Source organism: Mesocricetus auratus, unplaced genomic scaffold (genome assembly GCF_017639785.1).
Source record: "Mesocricetus auratus isolate SY011 unplaced genomic scaffold, BCM_Maur_2.0 Super-Scaffold_6730, whole genome shotgun sequence".
In the NCBI taxonomy this organism is placed as follows: Eukaryota; Metazoa; Chordata; class Mammalia; order Rodentia; family Cricetidae; genus Mesocricetus; species Mesocricetus auratus.
The window spans coordinates 25,481,088-25,497,611 of record NW_024429184.1 but is presented as its reverse complement, the minus strand read 5'-3'; the positions used below and the strand labels follow the sequence as shown (position 1 = coordinate 25,497,611).

General features: G+C 40.2%; 1 protein-coding gene across 2 annotated transcripts in view; it reads left to right on the top strand.

Moving 5' to 3' along the window:
- Mdn1 (midasin AAA ATPase 1) overlaps nt 1-16,524 on the top strand; it is a 132,223-nt gene that overhangs the window by 46,750 nt on the left and 68,949 nt on the right. For both annotated transcript variants that reach the window (XM_040740514.1, XM_040740510.1), the window contains exons 28-40: nt 1,171-1,305; nt 1,384-1,522; nt 2,035-2,173; nt 2,430-2,557; nt 5,124-5,268; nt 7,781-7,910; nt 8,290-8,508; nt 9,101-9,298; nt 10,236-10,444; nt 11,246-11,368; nt 12,454-12,651; nt 13,744-13,851; nt 14,180-14,368. In XM_040740514.1, the coding sequence (XP_040596448.1) occupies nt 1,171-1,305; nt 1,384-1,522; nt 2,035-2,173; nt 2,430-2,557; nt 5,124-5,268; nt 7,781-7,910; nt 8,290-8,508; nt 9,101-9,298; nt 10,236-10,444; nt 11,246-11,368; nt 12,454-12,651; nt 13,744-13,851; nt 14,180-14,368 (2,060 nt within the window). The remainder of the gene's footprint in view (nt 1-1,170; nt 1,306-1,383; nt 1,523-2,034; nt 2,174-2,429; nt 2,558-5,123; nt 5,269-7,780; nt 7,911-8,289; nt 8,509-9,100; nt 9,299-10,235; nt 10,445-11,245; nt 11,369-12,453; nt 12,652-13,743; nt 13,852-14,179; nt 14,369-16,524) is intronic.

Genomic DNA, 16,524 nt, shown 5'->3' with positions numbered 1-16,524 from the left:
AGAAGCACACATTTTAGTGTCTTCTGTTCTGTCATAGGACCTGTGGATAAGAAGTGGGTGCAGTTAAGCAATATTAGTCTATGGCCTGGTGATCGTTTTCCTAGAATTGACCACACAGTACCCTGTCAACAGAAAGCTTCTGCTACTTAAGAGTGGTTTTGAATCTTGTCAAAAAATGTTGATTAATCAGGTCTGTTATTTTTGGAATATAAGGTAGATTGTAGGAGAAGGCGACCTGGAGAAAGGATAAACCAAGGTTGTCAAGATGATGTTAGGCCTACTAGGTCAGCACAATGGCTGGACACTCTATTGGTTGTGGTTAAAGGTGGGCTTTGGCAATCTGTTGATTATGATGCTCTTGTGGACTTCGGTAATACTAGTGTGCTGCAATCCTAGCATGTAGTCTGAAGCAGGAGGATTAGAAGTTTGAGGCTAGCCTGAATGCATATTGAGCCTGGATAGCATATTTTTCTGCTTTTGTTTTAAAGTAGTAACACACGATGAAGTGTTTTTATCTGTGTATGTGTCTTTGTAAGTCACTACTTACACTGAGATTTAGAGTATTTTCAAATCTCAGAAACTTCCTCTGTGGGTTGGTTTGTTTGAGGAAGGGACTCATGTAGTCCATAGGCCTAGAGACTTGCTGTAGGCAGACTGGCCTAAACTTACCTGACTCATCTTTCAAAAGATTACAGACTTGTGCCATGATGCCTGACTTCTTCTTTCTCTTGTAAGTGGAGATAACCACTTCTGATTTTCCCATGAGCTTCACCTACATGGAATCCTAGAGTGTGTACACTTTAGTTCTGACTATGTTTACAGAAGAATCAATCCTCTTTTTTCCTTAAAACTATATGGCATCATAAGGCGATAACTCTTACTCCTAGACATTTAAATCATTTAATTGGACTGTTATGAAGGTAGCTGCTCTGAACATTGGTTTGCATCTTTTGGGATATACACCTGCTCATTTGTGTTTGACATACTTGATATGGGGCATGGCTTTAGCATGTGGTTGGCATACTAGGCTCTTCTAGTTTCTTAAGGTGGTTTTTTAGATTCCTGCTCCAGCAGCATTGGGTAAAAGTTACTCTAACTTCATGTTCTCAGCATTCTTCACTAGTACTTCTAGATGCTTAATTGTCCCTTCATTTTAACTTCAACCTTCAGGTTTCATGCTTCTGGCAGGCAGAGTCAGGAAGCAGGAGGAAGCCGATGTCATTCAAGAAGTCCTTGAAAAACATTTCAAGAAAAAATTGTGTCCTCAGTCTCTTTTCTCCAAAGAAAATGTTCTGAAGTTACTGGGTGAGTAGACCAAAACACCATAGGAACATCAATAAAATTGTGCTCATTAGAGCCTACAGTTTTATTCTGCTTTGACAGGTAAATCGTCTACCCAGTCAAGTCTATTGGAGTCTGAGTTCAGCCACATAGTGTGGACCGAAGGCATGCGGAGACTGGCAGTGTTGGTGGGCAGGGCCCTGGAATTTGGTGAACCTGTGTTGCTGGTTGGAGACACTGGGTAAAGCTCTGTTGCCATAACTTGTTGAGAATTCCCAGATTGCTGCCCTGGGATTGGGTGAAGCCCTCTGGAGTTCCTTTTTTCCTTTCTTTCTTTTCCCTCCCTCCCTTTTCTTTGAAAGCAAGATCTGTTATTTCTTCACCTTCGTAGTAAATCTTTTGCTTGTGGGAGCAAATGTTTTCTCCTGTTTTGTCATTGGGAATTATTTTATCCATTTATTATTTTAAATGTAGTCAGTAGGTATGGAGAGAGGTTGCTAAGTAGTATTTCTTGAAGAATCTATAAGGATTGTGTTTCTTCCTCTCCCCTGATTGCCTTTGGTAGAACTAAAAGAATGAAATACGTATAGTTGATGGCCTGCTGTACAAAGGATTTGGGAGGGCACTGATGTTCTACAGAGGAGCAATGTGAGCCTGGGTTGCAGGGGTCCTGCAACCTCTTGCTGATACAATGCCTGTGGCTGTATAGTTGGAACATATGCTACTTATTAATCTGGTTGTATATCTGTGTAGGTGTGGGAAAACTACCATCTGCCAAATGTTTGCGGCCTTGGCAAATCGGAAACTATACTCGGTCAACTGCCACTTAAACATGGAGACATCAGACTTTCTAGGGGGCTTAAGGCCAGTGAGGCAGAAGACAAATGACAAGGTTTGTCTAATAGCAAGTGTTGATATGTTTGTTTGTTTAAAGAACTGTGATTTGCTAAGTTCGTGTAACTGGATTCTTAGTGGAAGACCTAGTCCAGATATATGAGAATGTGTGCATACTTATACTAGTCTATAGGGTACAGTTACACATTTTTTTACCCGTTCTTAGACCCTTGCTTCTTGACGAATGTGGGTTTTACCTCAGAAGTCTAGCTATGTGTGTATTTAATTCCTCCTGCTTCTTTTCCAAACTGTAGGAAGAAATGGACGCAAAACTCTTTGAGTGGCATGATGGACCACTGGTTCTGGCCATGAAGGAGGACAGCTTTTTCCTTTTAGATGAGATCTCATTGGCTGATGACTCTGTCCTGGAAAGGCTGAACAGGTGACATAAATGAGGGGCTTCTTTTTACTGGTGAATTTTTTAACCTGGTTTTGGTGTCTTGTGTTTATGAATTCTCCATGTTTGGTGCATAGGAAATGACGGAATGTGCAGGAATTGCTGTTGTTTTGGCATCAGGGATTGGAGGGTTTTGTTTGTTGTTTTTATTTTTTTCCTCAATAATCAGAAACTATCAGTTTGGGGTGATAGAGCTAAAACCAAATGAGCTTAAGTTACAGTGATTTGTTTTAAAGCAGATTATATGCTTATACTTTATTACTTAATGTTTTAAATGAAGGTAGTATTAGGATCCTAAATTTGATAAATGTAAGGCATTTCCACGACCTCAGACCAATAGTAGTCCTTATTTATTGATATACATTTTTCTCTCATGGGTGTATTGTGTATCTTCAAAGGTACCTTGTTTATAACTACAGTTCAGTGTTTAGTGAACTTACTGAGATTTTTCAGTCACCACAGTCTACATTATGTAGTAGGATCTTTCCTGAACAGTTAAGTCTGGGTTTTACTCCTGTTCCAGACAACCGCTAATTAACTTATTCTCTACAGCTTTGTCTTCTTGAGTTTCCATATAAATGCTTTATTTTCCTATTTTCTGTGTTAATATGTTTTATGTAACTGTGTTCATGCATGTGAATATGAATATGTAAACAGTCAACATTTGGGTGTCTTTCTCAGTTGTTCCCCACTTTATTTTTTAGACAGGCTTTCATTGATCCTGGAGCTTATCAGTTTGACTATTGTCTTGCCAGCATGTCCTATGAATCCAACTTAGGTCCTTATTTTTGTGCTTCAGGCTCTGTATCAGCTGAGCTGTCTCCTAAACTGTTGCAGTGAAAACTGGAAGTCACTTTATGGCCCAGACTGCCATCAATCTGACACCAGTCCTCTTGCCTAAGTCCCTGAGTGCTGGGATTACCAGTATGAGCCCCCATGCCCACACAGCTCTGTATTACTGTTTTGAAGTTCATCCATACCACACTGTATATTCTGTGTGTTTCTTTTTATTAGTAAAAGCATTGGGTCTATGGCATTGTGTTCACCACTTGTTGGTATTTTTGTTTTTTCCACTTTGAGGGTATTATAAATGGTATAATAGTGAACTATTGCATTTAAGATGCTCGTTGTCCCTATTATCACTCCTCCCTCGCTCCAATTGTACTCCAGGAGCTTGGCCCATTGGTTAGTTGTGGATTTCTGCATCTGTTTCCATTTGTTTCTGGAAGACGGTTCTAGCTTCTCTGGGGTTGTGGATTGTAGGTTGGGCATCTTTTGCTTTATGACTCGTATCCACTTACGAATGAGTATATACTATAGTTCCTTCCATTTGCCTGCAAATTTTAGGATGCAATTGTTTCTTGCCCTCCATTGTGTAAATGTACCACTTTTCCTTATCCATTCTTCACTTAGTAGCATCTAGGTTGTTTCCAAGATCTGGCTATTACAAATAATGTTGCTGTGAACATAATTGAGCAAATGTTCTTGTGGTGTGAATGTGCCTGCTTTGGGTATATGCTCAACAGTGGTATTTAAGGTCTTGAGGTAGGTTGATCCCTAGTTTTCTGAGATATTGCCATCCTGATTTCCACAGCAGTTGTACAAGTTTGCACTCCCACCAGCAATGGAGGAGTGTTCCCTTCCACATGCTCTCCATCATAAGCTGTCATTAGTGTCAAGACCATGATGGGAGAGAACCCACAGAATCAACTGACCAGAGCTAGTGAGAGATCGCTGACCCAGGTCTGACAAACGGGAAGTCTGCATAAGACCAAACTAGACTCCTTTAATATAGATGACAGTGATGTGACTGACACAGTATAAGAGGCCCCTGGCAGTGGGACCAAGATCTAACTCTAATGCACAAACTGACTTAGTGGAGCCCATTCTATATGGAGACATACCTTGCCTAGGCTTGACACAGGGATTTTGGGGTTGGAGAGTTGCCTTGGTCCTGCCTCAATGAGATGATGGGACAAACTTAGTAGACTTCTCCGGGGAGCAGATAGGAGGTATAGAGAGCAAGGAGGGGTATTGGAATGCAAAACTAGGATTGGAATGTAAAAAATGACACCCGTGTCATGATAGTGCATTAGTAGGGCAGTATAGAAAAAGAAATCGGTTTGATTTTTATCAAAATTATGTTCCTAGGCTAGTGAAATGGCTCTGGGTAAAGGTTCCTGTGAACCCATTTGATGAAAAGGAGAAACAGAAATTATCTTCTGACCTCCCACTCTGTGCTGTGGAACAGAAAGGCCTACACACACACACACACACACACACACACACACACACACACACACACACACACACACACACACACACACACACACACACACAGAGAGAGAGAGAGAGAGAGAGACAGACAGACAGACAGACAGACAGACAGACAGACAGAGAGGCCTACACACACACGTGTATGTGTGTTGTATGTATGTGTGTTGGTGTGAGACTATTACATAGAAAACTTATGGGACACCACTAAACGTTGATAGTCATACAATACAGTGCATAAGCCTTCCCTAATTTTTTCCCCCAATTTTTCATTTAGTGTCCTTGAAGTGGAAAAGTCTCTGGTATTGGCTGAGAAGGGCAGCCCAGAAGATAAGGACAATGAAGTAGAGCTCTTGACTGCTGGGAAACATTTCCGGATCTTAGCGACCATGAACCCTGGGGGTGACTTTGGGAAAAAAGAGGTAAAATTGCTTCCTGAAGAAGAATTTTGGTTTAGTTTTTTACTTCAGCTTGCGGACATCCATAAATGTAGTATGTTGTACTACATTTGTATAGTGATTAACGATTCATTGACAGATTATAAACTCATAAAAATGTGTGTGTAATTACAATCATTATTATTGAAAAACCATACAGACATTTCTGTATTCTCCATTTCATTCTACATCCCCAAGATGTCATGAATTTCTCTCTTCGCTGACTTGCTGCTGAGTTGCTTCCACTCTGTCTGGCAGTTAATTATTCTGATTTATACCTTGCTTTGAAAGAGTCTCTTTCAGTGTCCATGTGTGTTTGTGTTTGAGACAGAATCTACATGACCAAGCCCCTGACACTGCAAAGTGTCCAGTAGATGTCACAGCAGTGGTCATCGTGGTGATATTTTGGAGATAGGTCTACAACAATCTTGAAGCCAACACGGGCACATAGTTTTATAGATAGAACATGTTTATTATTCTCATACCAGTAATGTGAATCACGATAATTGTAAGTACAGTTCCTTCTCTTCAGAAGGTTGTGATTAGCATGAGGCAAGAACCAACAATCTTGTGATTTCAAAAAGCTGAGGGAGCTATTTGATAAGAAATGCAGCATTGTGTGCCCGGTTAGGTATAAGAAGAAAAAGGAAATGATCCTCATTGAAGCATTATGACTCTTTAATAACTTGTTTGGTGTCTAAAATGTGACCGTGGTATTTTTTAGTAGCATGAGAGAGAACATCGCTGTGTTTATAGAGATCTGGTTTCAAGACTGTTTATGTTCATTCCCACAGATAAGGAGGACGCAAACACATGGGTTGCACTCCACACACAAACATTTGAAAATGACAACAACTTCCATAGCTGAAAACACTTAGAACGCTCTTAATAAGTGCAGAGTGCTCTATTATGAACCCTCAGGCCCATTTGCTGTCGCTGCCAGGGCTAGATCAGCATCACTACTTTCCTGCAGGAAACGTATTGTATTGTGTATGCTGAGCTCAGGTTTTTGTTGTTGTTGTTTTGGTTTTTCAAGACAGGGTTTCTCTGGCTTTGGAGGCTGTCCTGGAACTGGTCTCCAACTCACAGAGATCCACCTTCCTCTACCTCCCAAGTGCTGGGATTAAAGGCATGCACCACCAGTGCCCGGTGTGCTCGGATCTTAAACTGTGACTAGTCACCACATAAAAAATTGTGTTGCTGACAGTGTGCACACGCCCTTGATCCCAGCACTTGCGAGGCAGAGGCAGATGGATCTCAGTGAATTCGAGGCCAGCCTGGTCTACAAAGTTCCAGGATAGTCAGTTCCATAGAGAAACTGTCTCAAAAAACTGGGGGAATCATTAAAAATTTGGCAATAGTAAAGAGTTTCTAAATGTCTAAAGACTAAAATCAACACATACTGATCGAAAGTATTTCTGGCAACTGTTGGCGTCTTGCCCCATGCCCCTTTGCTGACGTCTGTGCTCTGAATACATGGCACACATGCTTCATCCTGTGTCATTTGCTGCCACACATGACATGGGTGTCTGAACACCGCCTCTTATACCTCTCCTCGGATTCAAGACCATTGTGTGCTGTGAACTATCTTGTCATGCTTTTACTATGTGAGCAACTTATGGTACTCTTATAGAAACAACTGGCTTAATTATGGGAAATAAAGAATTACAGTATTTTATAATACCTCTCCCCCCAATAACAACAGCAAAAAGATTGCTTGTGTTAACTTGCCTCCCAGGTTATACTTTATATAAGTGGCTGTCTTTTACCTAAGAGAACGCTGCCTTTGGCTTTTGTGTCTGTAATAGAACAAGGAAAACTCTTAATAGAGCAAGTACTGAAGACCTTGATCATCTAGAGGGGCAGTGTGAGTGTGAGAAACATGATCCTAGGTGAGCTGTTCCTTGGTACAGACATTGTTCTTGACCCCTGAGTAATAGACGAGATAGATGATGGTTACTAAGATGTCAATGACAAATGAATAACTCTGCACCAGTAACACTGAAAACTTCTGTCATCAGTGGTTCTGAATTTGAAACATAGAATATAGATAGTAGCAGAAGCTGTCTCACTGAAATATCAAACTATTTTTTGTTGTATGGAGGAGAGGTGCATGCCTCTTTATTTTCTCTCACTTTGAGCCATATCAATAATGTGTTCTCCTTTTACTCAAGACAACACTTCTGTGTGGGAAGATAGTGGTGTGACTGAATAGAAAGTAAAGGGACTGACTAGTACTAGGGTCCTGGCATCGCCACCATTTGCTGCCTAAGGCCTTGAGGTTCTGCGTAACACCAGTATGAGGACATCGTGGAGATGAATGTTGCAGCATGCCGGGAGCCACTAAACTTTATTCACTAAGCTGTATCTACTAGCAGAGGAAATAAGACAGGCATCTAGTATTTGCTGGAGTCACTGCCATGGTTTGCACAGAACCAGTTCTGTACTTCAAAGTTTTTGTTTTTTAAACTCTCACTAGCTATTGTGTTCTTTATAGCTGTCTCCTGCCTTAAGAAACCGGTTTACAGAAATATGGTGCCCTCAAAGCACAAGGCGTGAAGACTTAATTCAAATAATCAATCATAATCTTCGCCCAGGATTATCTCTGGGCAGAATAGGTCGTAAAGGTGAGTGTGCAGGTTGTGTTGGTGATGGTTTGAAAGGGGGGTGTTTGGAGAGTGATAAGGTATTTATGGAAAATTAATTGTATGTATAGTCAGTGTGTTATAAAAATGAAAGAGGCAGAAATAGGAGTCCAATAGATCTGTGGGAAATACAGCATTTGCCTATCCTCTCTGAAAGTGTTTTCCCATTTTTTCCCTCTTTCAATTTTCATAGGTTGTTAGTGTATGTGGACACCTGTGGAGACAGACTGAAGTTAGGAACTGTCTTCCATTGTTCTACCTTACCCGTTGAGGCAGGGTCTTTCAATCGATTCTGTAGTACGCCTCCCTGGTGTTCTGGGATGTTTCATATAGAAAACAGTTTCTTCTGCTTTATTCTAAGGGCCTGGCATAGCTGAAGTGATGCTGGATTTCATTGACTGGCTGACTCAACAGGAGTTTGGACGAAAGTGTGTGGTCAGTATCAGAGATATTCTGTCTTGGGTTAACTTCATGAACTCAATGGCGGAGGAAGCTGCTGTGAAAAGACTAGAGACCATCTCTACTGTGTCGTCTTTTGTCCATGCCGCCTGCCTGGTGTATATAGACGGAATAGGTTCTGGTATGTTTTCTCTTGGGGACAGTAGGCTTCTCAGGGTAGAGGAGAGTGGGGAAAGGAGCAAAGCCAGTTATATATTTTTAGAATCACTTTAATTGGATATTTCTAACACTCAGAATAGCCCCTTTTCCTCCTCATATTCTTTGAACAAGGTGGCACTTTTCAAAGGTCCTAAACAAAGTGGTTAGCCAGTGAGAAAGCTCAGTGCATAAAGGTGTTTATCACCAAGAATTATAGTTAAGTTCCACCCACGTGGTGGAAGGAGAGAGCTGACTCCCACAAGCTGTCCTCTGACCTCTGTTCCTGAGCGGTGGCGCATGAGCACATACCCCGCCCAAACACCAAGTGACTGTTAGTGCTGTATCTTGTCTCCAGATAAGTTTGTGATTGTGTGATCGTCAGGTCATCCCTAAAAAAGCTGCTTTATTGATGGTACATAAATTAGGGAGAATTTTGATGTGCATTCTTCCTTTTTCTTCAGGGCTGCTTTATATTGGAAGGCTTGTTTTGCCTCTGGTGAGGTCCTTTTCCTCAGTAAAGGTCTAAGCTCTCCCTGATCACAGTGGGTTTGATGGTACTGCTTCCTCTCTTATAGGGGCCACTTCCTCTGGGTTTGGTACTGCCCTCTTGGCTCGAGAAGAATGTCTGAAATTCCTAATAAAGAAACTTTGCAAGGTAGTCCAATTGACAGAATGTCAGAAAGATGAGTTGAAGATCTATGACAGACTCAAACCCAGAGAATTCACTGATGTAGATGAACTTTGGGGAGTACACCCATTCTTTATACCAAGAGGTAAGAGTGGTTTTAATAAGTGCTTATTCCCCTCCCGTGGCTTATAAAAATACTTGTGTTAGGACTTAGTTTTGTGTGTGTTACTCAGGATTACTTTTCATGTGGTGAAGTTCTAGACCCCACTAAAGCTAGCAAGCCCATAAGCGAACTAAATAGTCCTGTTGTCCTACAATGCATCCTAGCTATACATTCTATTCTTTTTTACAAAAATGCATTGTGAATCCTTCATAGCTAGTAGTTTTCCTCAGTCTTCCTCTCCTAGCATCTGCCATATGGCCTGCAGTTGTACAGAGACTTGGAAAACATCTGTTGGTTGAGTTTTGTAGATGATTTAATGGTAAAATGAGAAATGAAATGTAACAGACAACAGATTTCACTTCTGATGCTGCCTTTCCCTCATTAAATTGCTCTGCCAAATATTTCTCTATTAATTTTGTGGTGCTAGGATTGAACCCAGGGTCTCTGGCATGAGTATACATCTCCTATAGCACTCTTAATATTTATGACTGTTGCTTCCATGTAAGGGTCATCTGTTATTTAGTTCCTTCCTCTGTGAGTAATAATTATTGAGCACACGAAATGTACAAAGGCACAGAAATAGTTATGGAAATAACCTATCCTAAATGATGAATTGTTCTGAGGATGTGTAGTATTCAAAGTCTAGTTTGTGAAAGAGGTGTCAGCAGCTAGTCCTTTATTTTTGGTACAGTTTTTACTAGTCACAGTTGAGGAAAACATGTTTTGGGCTTCAAAATTTCTGTAAGGCATTTTGTAGATCCAAAAGTGGGAGAAATCCTGAAGGGGGGTGGTGAACAATGTTCACTGCAGTAGTACTCACTGATGGTACCCTTCCTGATGAATAGATAACCTTGGGTTGGGAGACATACAGGATTTTGTCATATTCAGCTTGTGTCTCACTTCTGTTCTTTTTTTTAAGGACCTGTCCTGAATGGACACGGTATTCCTGACTACGCCCTCAGCGCAGGCACCACGGCCATGAATGCCCAAAGGCTCTTAAGAGCTGCTAAACTGAACAAACCCATTCTCCTGGAGGGTTCACCTGGTGTTGGCAAGACAAGTTTGGTGGCTGCATTAGCAAAGGCTTCAGGAAATACCCTGGTTCGAATCAACTTGTCAGAACAGACGGTAAGCTTAGGCAGCCTACTATACCAGTGAACAGAGAGAAGTAGGATTGTCAGTCTACTTATAAAGGGTTTTTATGAGACAATCAGGACTCTCAGCACTAAAACCATGTCATATGGTGATAAGTATCACGGAATGCAAACTAAGTCTTCTGCATTCTTCATGGCCAGCACCTGCAATATTCTTTTATTTAGTTGCTTTAATTCCAATTTTCTTTTAACAAAGGGCTACGCATTTCTGTATGTAATGTACCATTTAATTTTTTTCCCTCCTTTCTCAAAAATCTTAGAAGTAAAGTAACTTGGAGCCTGTCCTGGAACTTTCTCTGTAGACACAACAGAGATCTACCTGCCTCTGTCTCCTGAGTGCTAGGATTAAAGGCATGCATTACCACTGCCTGGCTGTAAAATAACTTTTTAAAAGTCTTATGAACATGTAGGACAGAGATGAAAAATTGATCGGGATCTGGGAGCAAGGCTCTGGCATCAGTGCTGCTTTTGCTAATGTTTGTGCTAAAGCTCATCAATTAATCTTCAAGAAGAACTAATGATCTGAACACCTGTTCAAGGAAATTGATACTGGTGCATTTTGATCAGGAGATTCTTGGGACATGCTTAGGCTCCTGGTAGAGTCCCAAATGGTTGGGACACTACAGAAAAAAAAAAAAAGGAGAATCAGGGAATTTATTGTATGGTGTCCACCTAAGCATTTATCATTTCAGAATTCGGGTTTTAGGTTCCAGTAGATCTGTTTTTTTCTCTTTTGTGTTTGTTTATTTGATAACAGTGTGAACTTTTATTACAGGACATAACTGATCTGTTTGGAGCAGATCTACCTGTTGAGGGTGGCAAAGGTGGAGAGTTTGCATGGTGTGATGGGCCCTTGTTAGCAGCTCTGAAAGCAGGCCATTGGGTCGTGTTGGATGAGGTGAGCATCTGGACCAAGGTGGGATCCCAGATGGCCCTAGACGACAAAGGGAGGTTTCTGTGAGAATCAGTCAACTGATTTGTCACTTGCTGCTTGGGGCAGATACCCATGGTTCTAGAGGTGGGCCGGTCAGAATAGTTATTACTCAGCAAAAGAGAAAGCTTAGATTTAAATTAAAGGCCACAATGGCTATATTCATGCTTGCACCCAGGGATTGCAGGACATTCTGGGTTTGGATAACAACTTACAGAACTTTCTATTTGGGAATATACAGAGGACTTAGTCATGCTTATAAGACTTGATGAGGTTCTGGTAGCAATAACTCAGGTGATTATATTTTATTCATGTGTGTTCCTCCACTTTGTCAATGTTATCTAAAGACCATTCATGTCTCATGTCTGTGAGTTCTGACTCAGAATCTGAAGACCTATATTTAGTTAGTTCTTTTCATTCTTTATGTTACAAAGCTATTGGTGAAAGTTAACTCTGTAGACCCTCTTTGTGTTGTTACATCAGATTATGTTCAGTATTTGAGCGTGTTATTACACAGACCAGTGGTAGTTCATTATAATCCACATAATTAAACGTGTTCAAAGATAAGTTTAGTCCGTATATTCCCTTATCTTACTTAAAAACTCATATGGGGATAGTATAGATGGTTTGGTGGTTTAGAGAGCTGCTCTTCAGTTTCCAGTATTCACATTTTTAGTGATTCCCAACCATTTATAACTCTAGTTCCAAGGGCTCCCGGAGCTTCTTCTGAACTTCAGTAGCAGACACCAGTGACACATGTGGTACACGTACATACATGCTAGTCAAGCACTAATGCACATACAATCCATAGATCTAAAAGAAATTAAAGCATATGCAGGCTTTCCATTTATGCATATTTATACAATTACATATATAAATTTAAATTATATAATAAAATTTATTTTTACAATATATGAGAAATAAAATTTGAGTTTCTCTGACTTCAGTCAAGAAAACCTATTTTACTTTACTACCCATAATTATTTGCATGTCTTTTGTTGTGATTATACTCTGAAATAATGAAACATATTTGTACTTTCTCTCCCAAATAGCTCAACCTGGCTTCTCAGTCTGTACTAGAAGGCCTCAATGCTTGTTTTGATCATCGAGGAGAAATCTATGTGCCAGAGCTAGGCATGAGCTTTCAAGTTCAGCATGAAAAGACCAGGATTTTCGGTTGTCAGAATCCCTTTAGACAAGGAGGTGGGAGGAAGGGCTTGCCTAAGTCTTTCCTTAACAGATTCACTCAGGTAAGATTACCTGCTGCTCTAGTAAGCAGTTGATGTTAGCATATCTACTATGTTTATAATAGAGGCCTTGCTGAACCTTTTTCCTGTACAGTGATCTGGAGACCTTGGAGTGTTACTTACTGTTTAGAAGACAGTGAGGTTACTTCACTTAAAAGAACTTTGAAAATATTCTCGGACATGGAAGCTGGTCATTGAAAGTTCAGTGGTGAACTTTTACAGGATTTGTAATGAAAGTGATGTATTGCAGGGTTAAAATTTGAGAGTAGAAAATTGCCATGAGATGGGCATAGTGTCACACGCCTTTAGTCCCAGTGCTAGGAAAGCTGAGGGAGGTGAACTTCTGTGAGTTCAAGGTCAGCCTAGTCTACATAGTGAGTTTGGACAACGAGGGATACACAGTGAGATCCTGTCTCAAAAGAAAAACAAAACAAAACAAGCAAACAAAACAACGAAAACTTGTATGAATAAAAGCCAGTAATCCTCTATCTATCATTAGATATTACCTCTAATATCCTGTTCACTGATGGTTAAGAATTTTCTGAGTATCATTTAATAATGTTTATTGTGTTGGAGAGGTGGCTCAGCAGTTAAGAGTAGTGGTTGCTCTTGGAGAGGACCCTGGTTTGATTCCCAGCACGGCTGCTCACAACCGTCTCAGTCCCAGGGGATCTGATACCCTCTTCTGACTTCAACAGACACCAGGCACAAATGCGATAAACATGCATGCATGCATGCAAAACAACACTAATGCACATAAAATAAAAATCGTCACACACAGAAACGTTGGGTGAATTTTATAGCAATCATGTTCATAGTAACTGTCTGAATCTGAAGTAGTTAAGAGTACTTGTAGGAAATTTTGAAAACAAATGCAATCTAAAAGTGAATTGCATGGATCTCTTTTCTCTAATTTACTAGATAAAGCTTAAAAGCCAAGCCTATTGTCTATATTTTGAAACTCCTTAGTTTTTCATTCTAGAAATTTCTAAAAATTATTGTTCTTTAGTATAAAGTAGAACTAGCATGTAGTGTGGTAGGGGTGTCATTTTCTATAGAAACGCATTAATATTATGTTACGTTTGGGTCTTATAGGTCTTTGTGGATCCCCTTACGGTAGTTGACATGGAATTCATTGCCAGTACTTTGTTCCCAGCGATTGACAAAAGTATTGTTAAGAAAATGGTAGCTTTCAATAACCATGTAAGTACCAACTTGTGTTTTCCTTACTCTTTTGAACCATCATTTCCTCAGAACAAGTTTACCAAATTACCAGTGTGATGAAAGATATTTAGAGTGTTCTTCGAGTTTGTAGTGGAATATGAGCTACCCTTTTGGTAGCTATATCCTTCCTACATTGTGTGGCATAGCAGAGTCTTCTTGGCATTTGGAAGTTTAGGCTAGGAGGAATCATTTGAATCAAACCTATTAATTTCCATTTTAGATCCCATATACATATGTAACATATATTTGTTGTTACTATATGGTGTCTGATAGGGTATGATTTTCAGTAAGATTGCTTTGTTTCTAGGTTGATCATGAAGTGACTGTTGAGAAGAAATGGGGTCAAAAAGGGGGACCCTGGGAATTCAACCTCCGAGACCTTTTCCGCTGGTGTCAGTTGATGCTGGTTGACCAATCTCCTGGCTGCTATGATCCTAGTCAACATGTGTTTTTAGTTTATGGTGAAAGAATGAGAACCAGAGAGGACAAAGAAAAAGTGAGTCTCATACTTCTTAATTTATCTTTCATTCTAAAAACCAGTTCCTTACAAAGATGGGATAGCCTCAGCAAACACCAAAGCCCTTGGCAATTCCGACACCTTGTTCTAGCACAGTTTTGCATGCAGACAATTTGCTTCTGTGTCTATACATAGTCCCAAACCTTAGACCAGAATTGCCAGGGCTTGCCTGGTTTCTGTTTCTGGCATGATGCTGATAGAAGCAGTATTGTCCTCCAGTAATAAAGAGGTTGGCTTTCAGTTCTCTTTTAGGTTCAAATAAGGGTATTGCTGTAACCCAGAAGAACAGAAGTTTGCAGGGCGTTTTGTTGTGAGCTTCTTAATAATTAAGTGTCGAAAGTATAATGTAATTAGTCTAGAAAGCATAAGTAGATATAAAGAGAAGGTAAATTTTTTTTGTTTTTTTCTTTTTTTCTGTTTGTTTTTCACCCAGCAAGAGAAGATATTTTGTATCTAAGTGGGTTATAAATACATCTTTGTAAGGAGAACTTGACACTGGTGTTCTAGCTTACAGCTGGAGTCGTCTGTGCTTTTGCCTTCTAACTGGGATTTTACTGTGTTGTCCAAGCTGATCACAAATGTCTGGATTCCTGTGATCTTCCTACTTCAGCTTCCCCTGGCGAGACTCCAGGCATGCTTCACTGTTCTTGTGCTTTTGGGTCTGTGGTAGAGTCTCACTCATTAAATCTCTGAACAGACGTGACAGGAAGTGCTGTCAGTTTTGGAGTCTTAGAGGAAACAGAAGCAGTTGGTAGGGTGGACCCAGTTTTGGTGCTGTGTGCTTTACCTAACAGAAGCTCTAGGTACAGTTGGAATGTGATGGGAGAAGACATCTGGCCTGTGCCCATGCACATAGCTACCTCCTCACCATTTCCTCTTTTCCCCTGCCCGCCCGTCCCCCCCCCCCCAGAAGTAAGTTGATGTACATACCAGTCAGTTCATGTGTTAGAAGCAATAATTCTTTTGGAGAAATATGAATGTATGACAAATCACATTAATTTCATATCCCTCTTACTGGAGTGCCCACATTCACTTATAAATAGTATTCAGAACTACTCAGATGTTGACAACTTATTACCTACAAAATAGCTTTCAATCATTAGATCAGGACAAAATGTCCAGCTAGTATATTTTGGCTGTTTTATTATTCGGTAATTCACATAACATTAGTCTTATTATTGAAAAGTTCGCATGGCATTAGCTAGTCTTTAATTTGTTGGTTTAACAATATGAGCATCTCTGAAAATATGAAGTCAGTGAAATGCAATAAAAGCTGCAATACTAAAGCGAAAGATTCCACACCTAACTTTACATGGAAGGTTAGTCAAAACATAGGCATACTAGCTGGTGGTGGTTGTTGGCACACACCTTTAGTCTCAACACTCAGGAGGCAAAGGCAGGCAGATCTTGAATTTTGAAGCCTGGCCTACATAATAAGTTCCAAGATTACACAGAGAAATTGTGGCAGAGGCAGTCTTAACTATTGATTCAAGCTAGCCTGGTCTACATACAGAGCTCCAGGCCAGTCAGGGCTACATGGTAAGACCCTATCTCAAAAAAGAAACCATAGAGCCAGGCAGGGATGGCACACACCTTTAATTCCAGCAGTTGGGAGACAGAGACAGGCGAATCTTTGTGTGTTTGAGGTCATCCTGGTCTACAGAGCGAGTTCCAGGACAGCCAGGACTGTTTCACAGAGAAACCCTGTCTCAAAAAACAAAACAAAACACAAAAACCATTGGCATACTAAAAACATCAAATTACTACCTTCATGCTACATATTTCTAGTGTTGTTGAAACGTAAGTGTTTAAACTTGTCTCATAATTAGCCAGATATCTTATGCATATGCAAAATAAAGAACTGGGCATTTGGAATATTTCTGGTCACAAACACTTCAGATGAACACAGCCTACAGTATATTGATTGGAACTATAATATTCACCAGTTTTCAAGTGGTTTGCTGTGGTCTGAGCAGAGTTTCCACACTCCCCCATTTCAGAATTGCTCTAATTGAGCAAATTAGGGAGGGGTTGAATAAAGGTGATGAAAAGTGAAAATAGTGAACATTGAGGTAGTAAAAACTGAGGTAAATTGAATCTGTTTTTTTTTTTTTTAAGCAAATAAACCAGCTAGA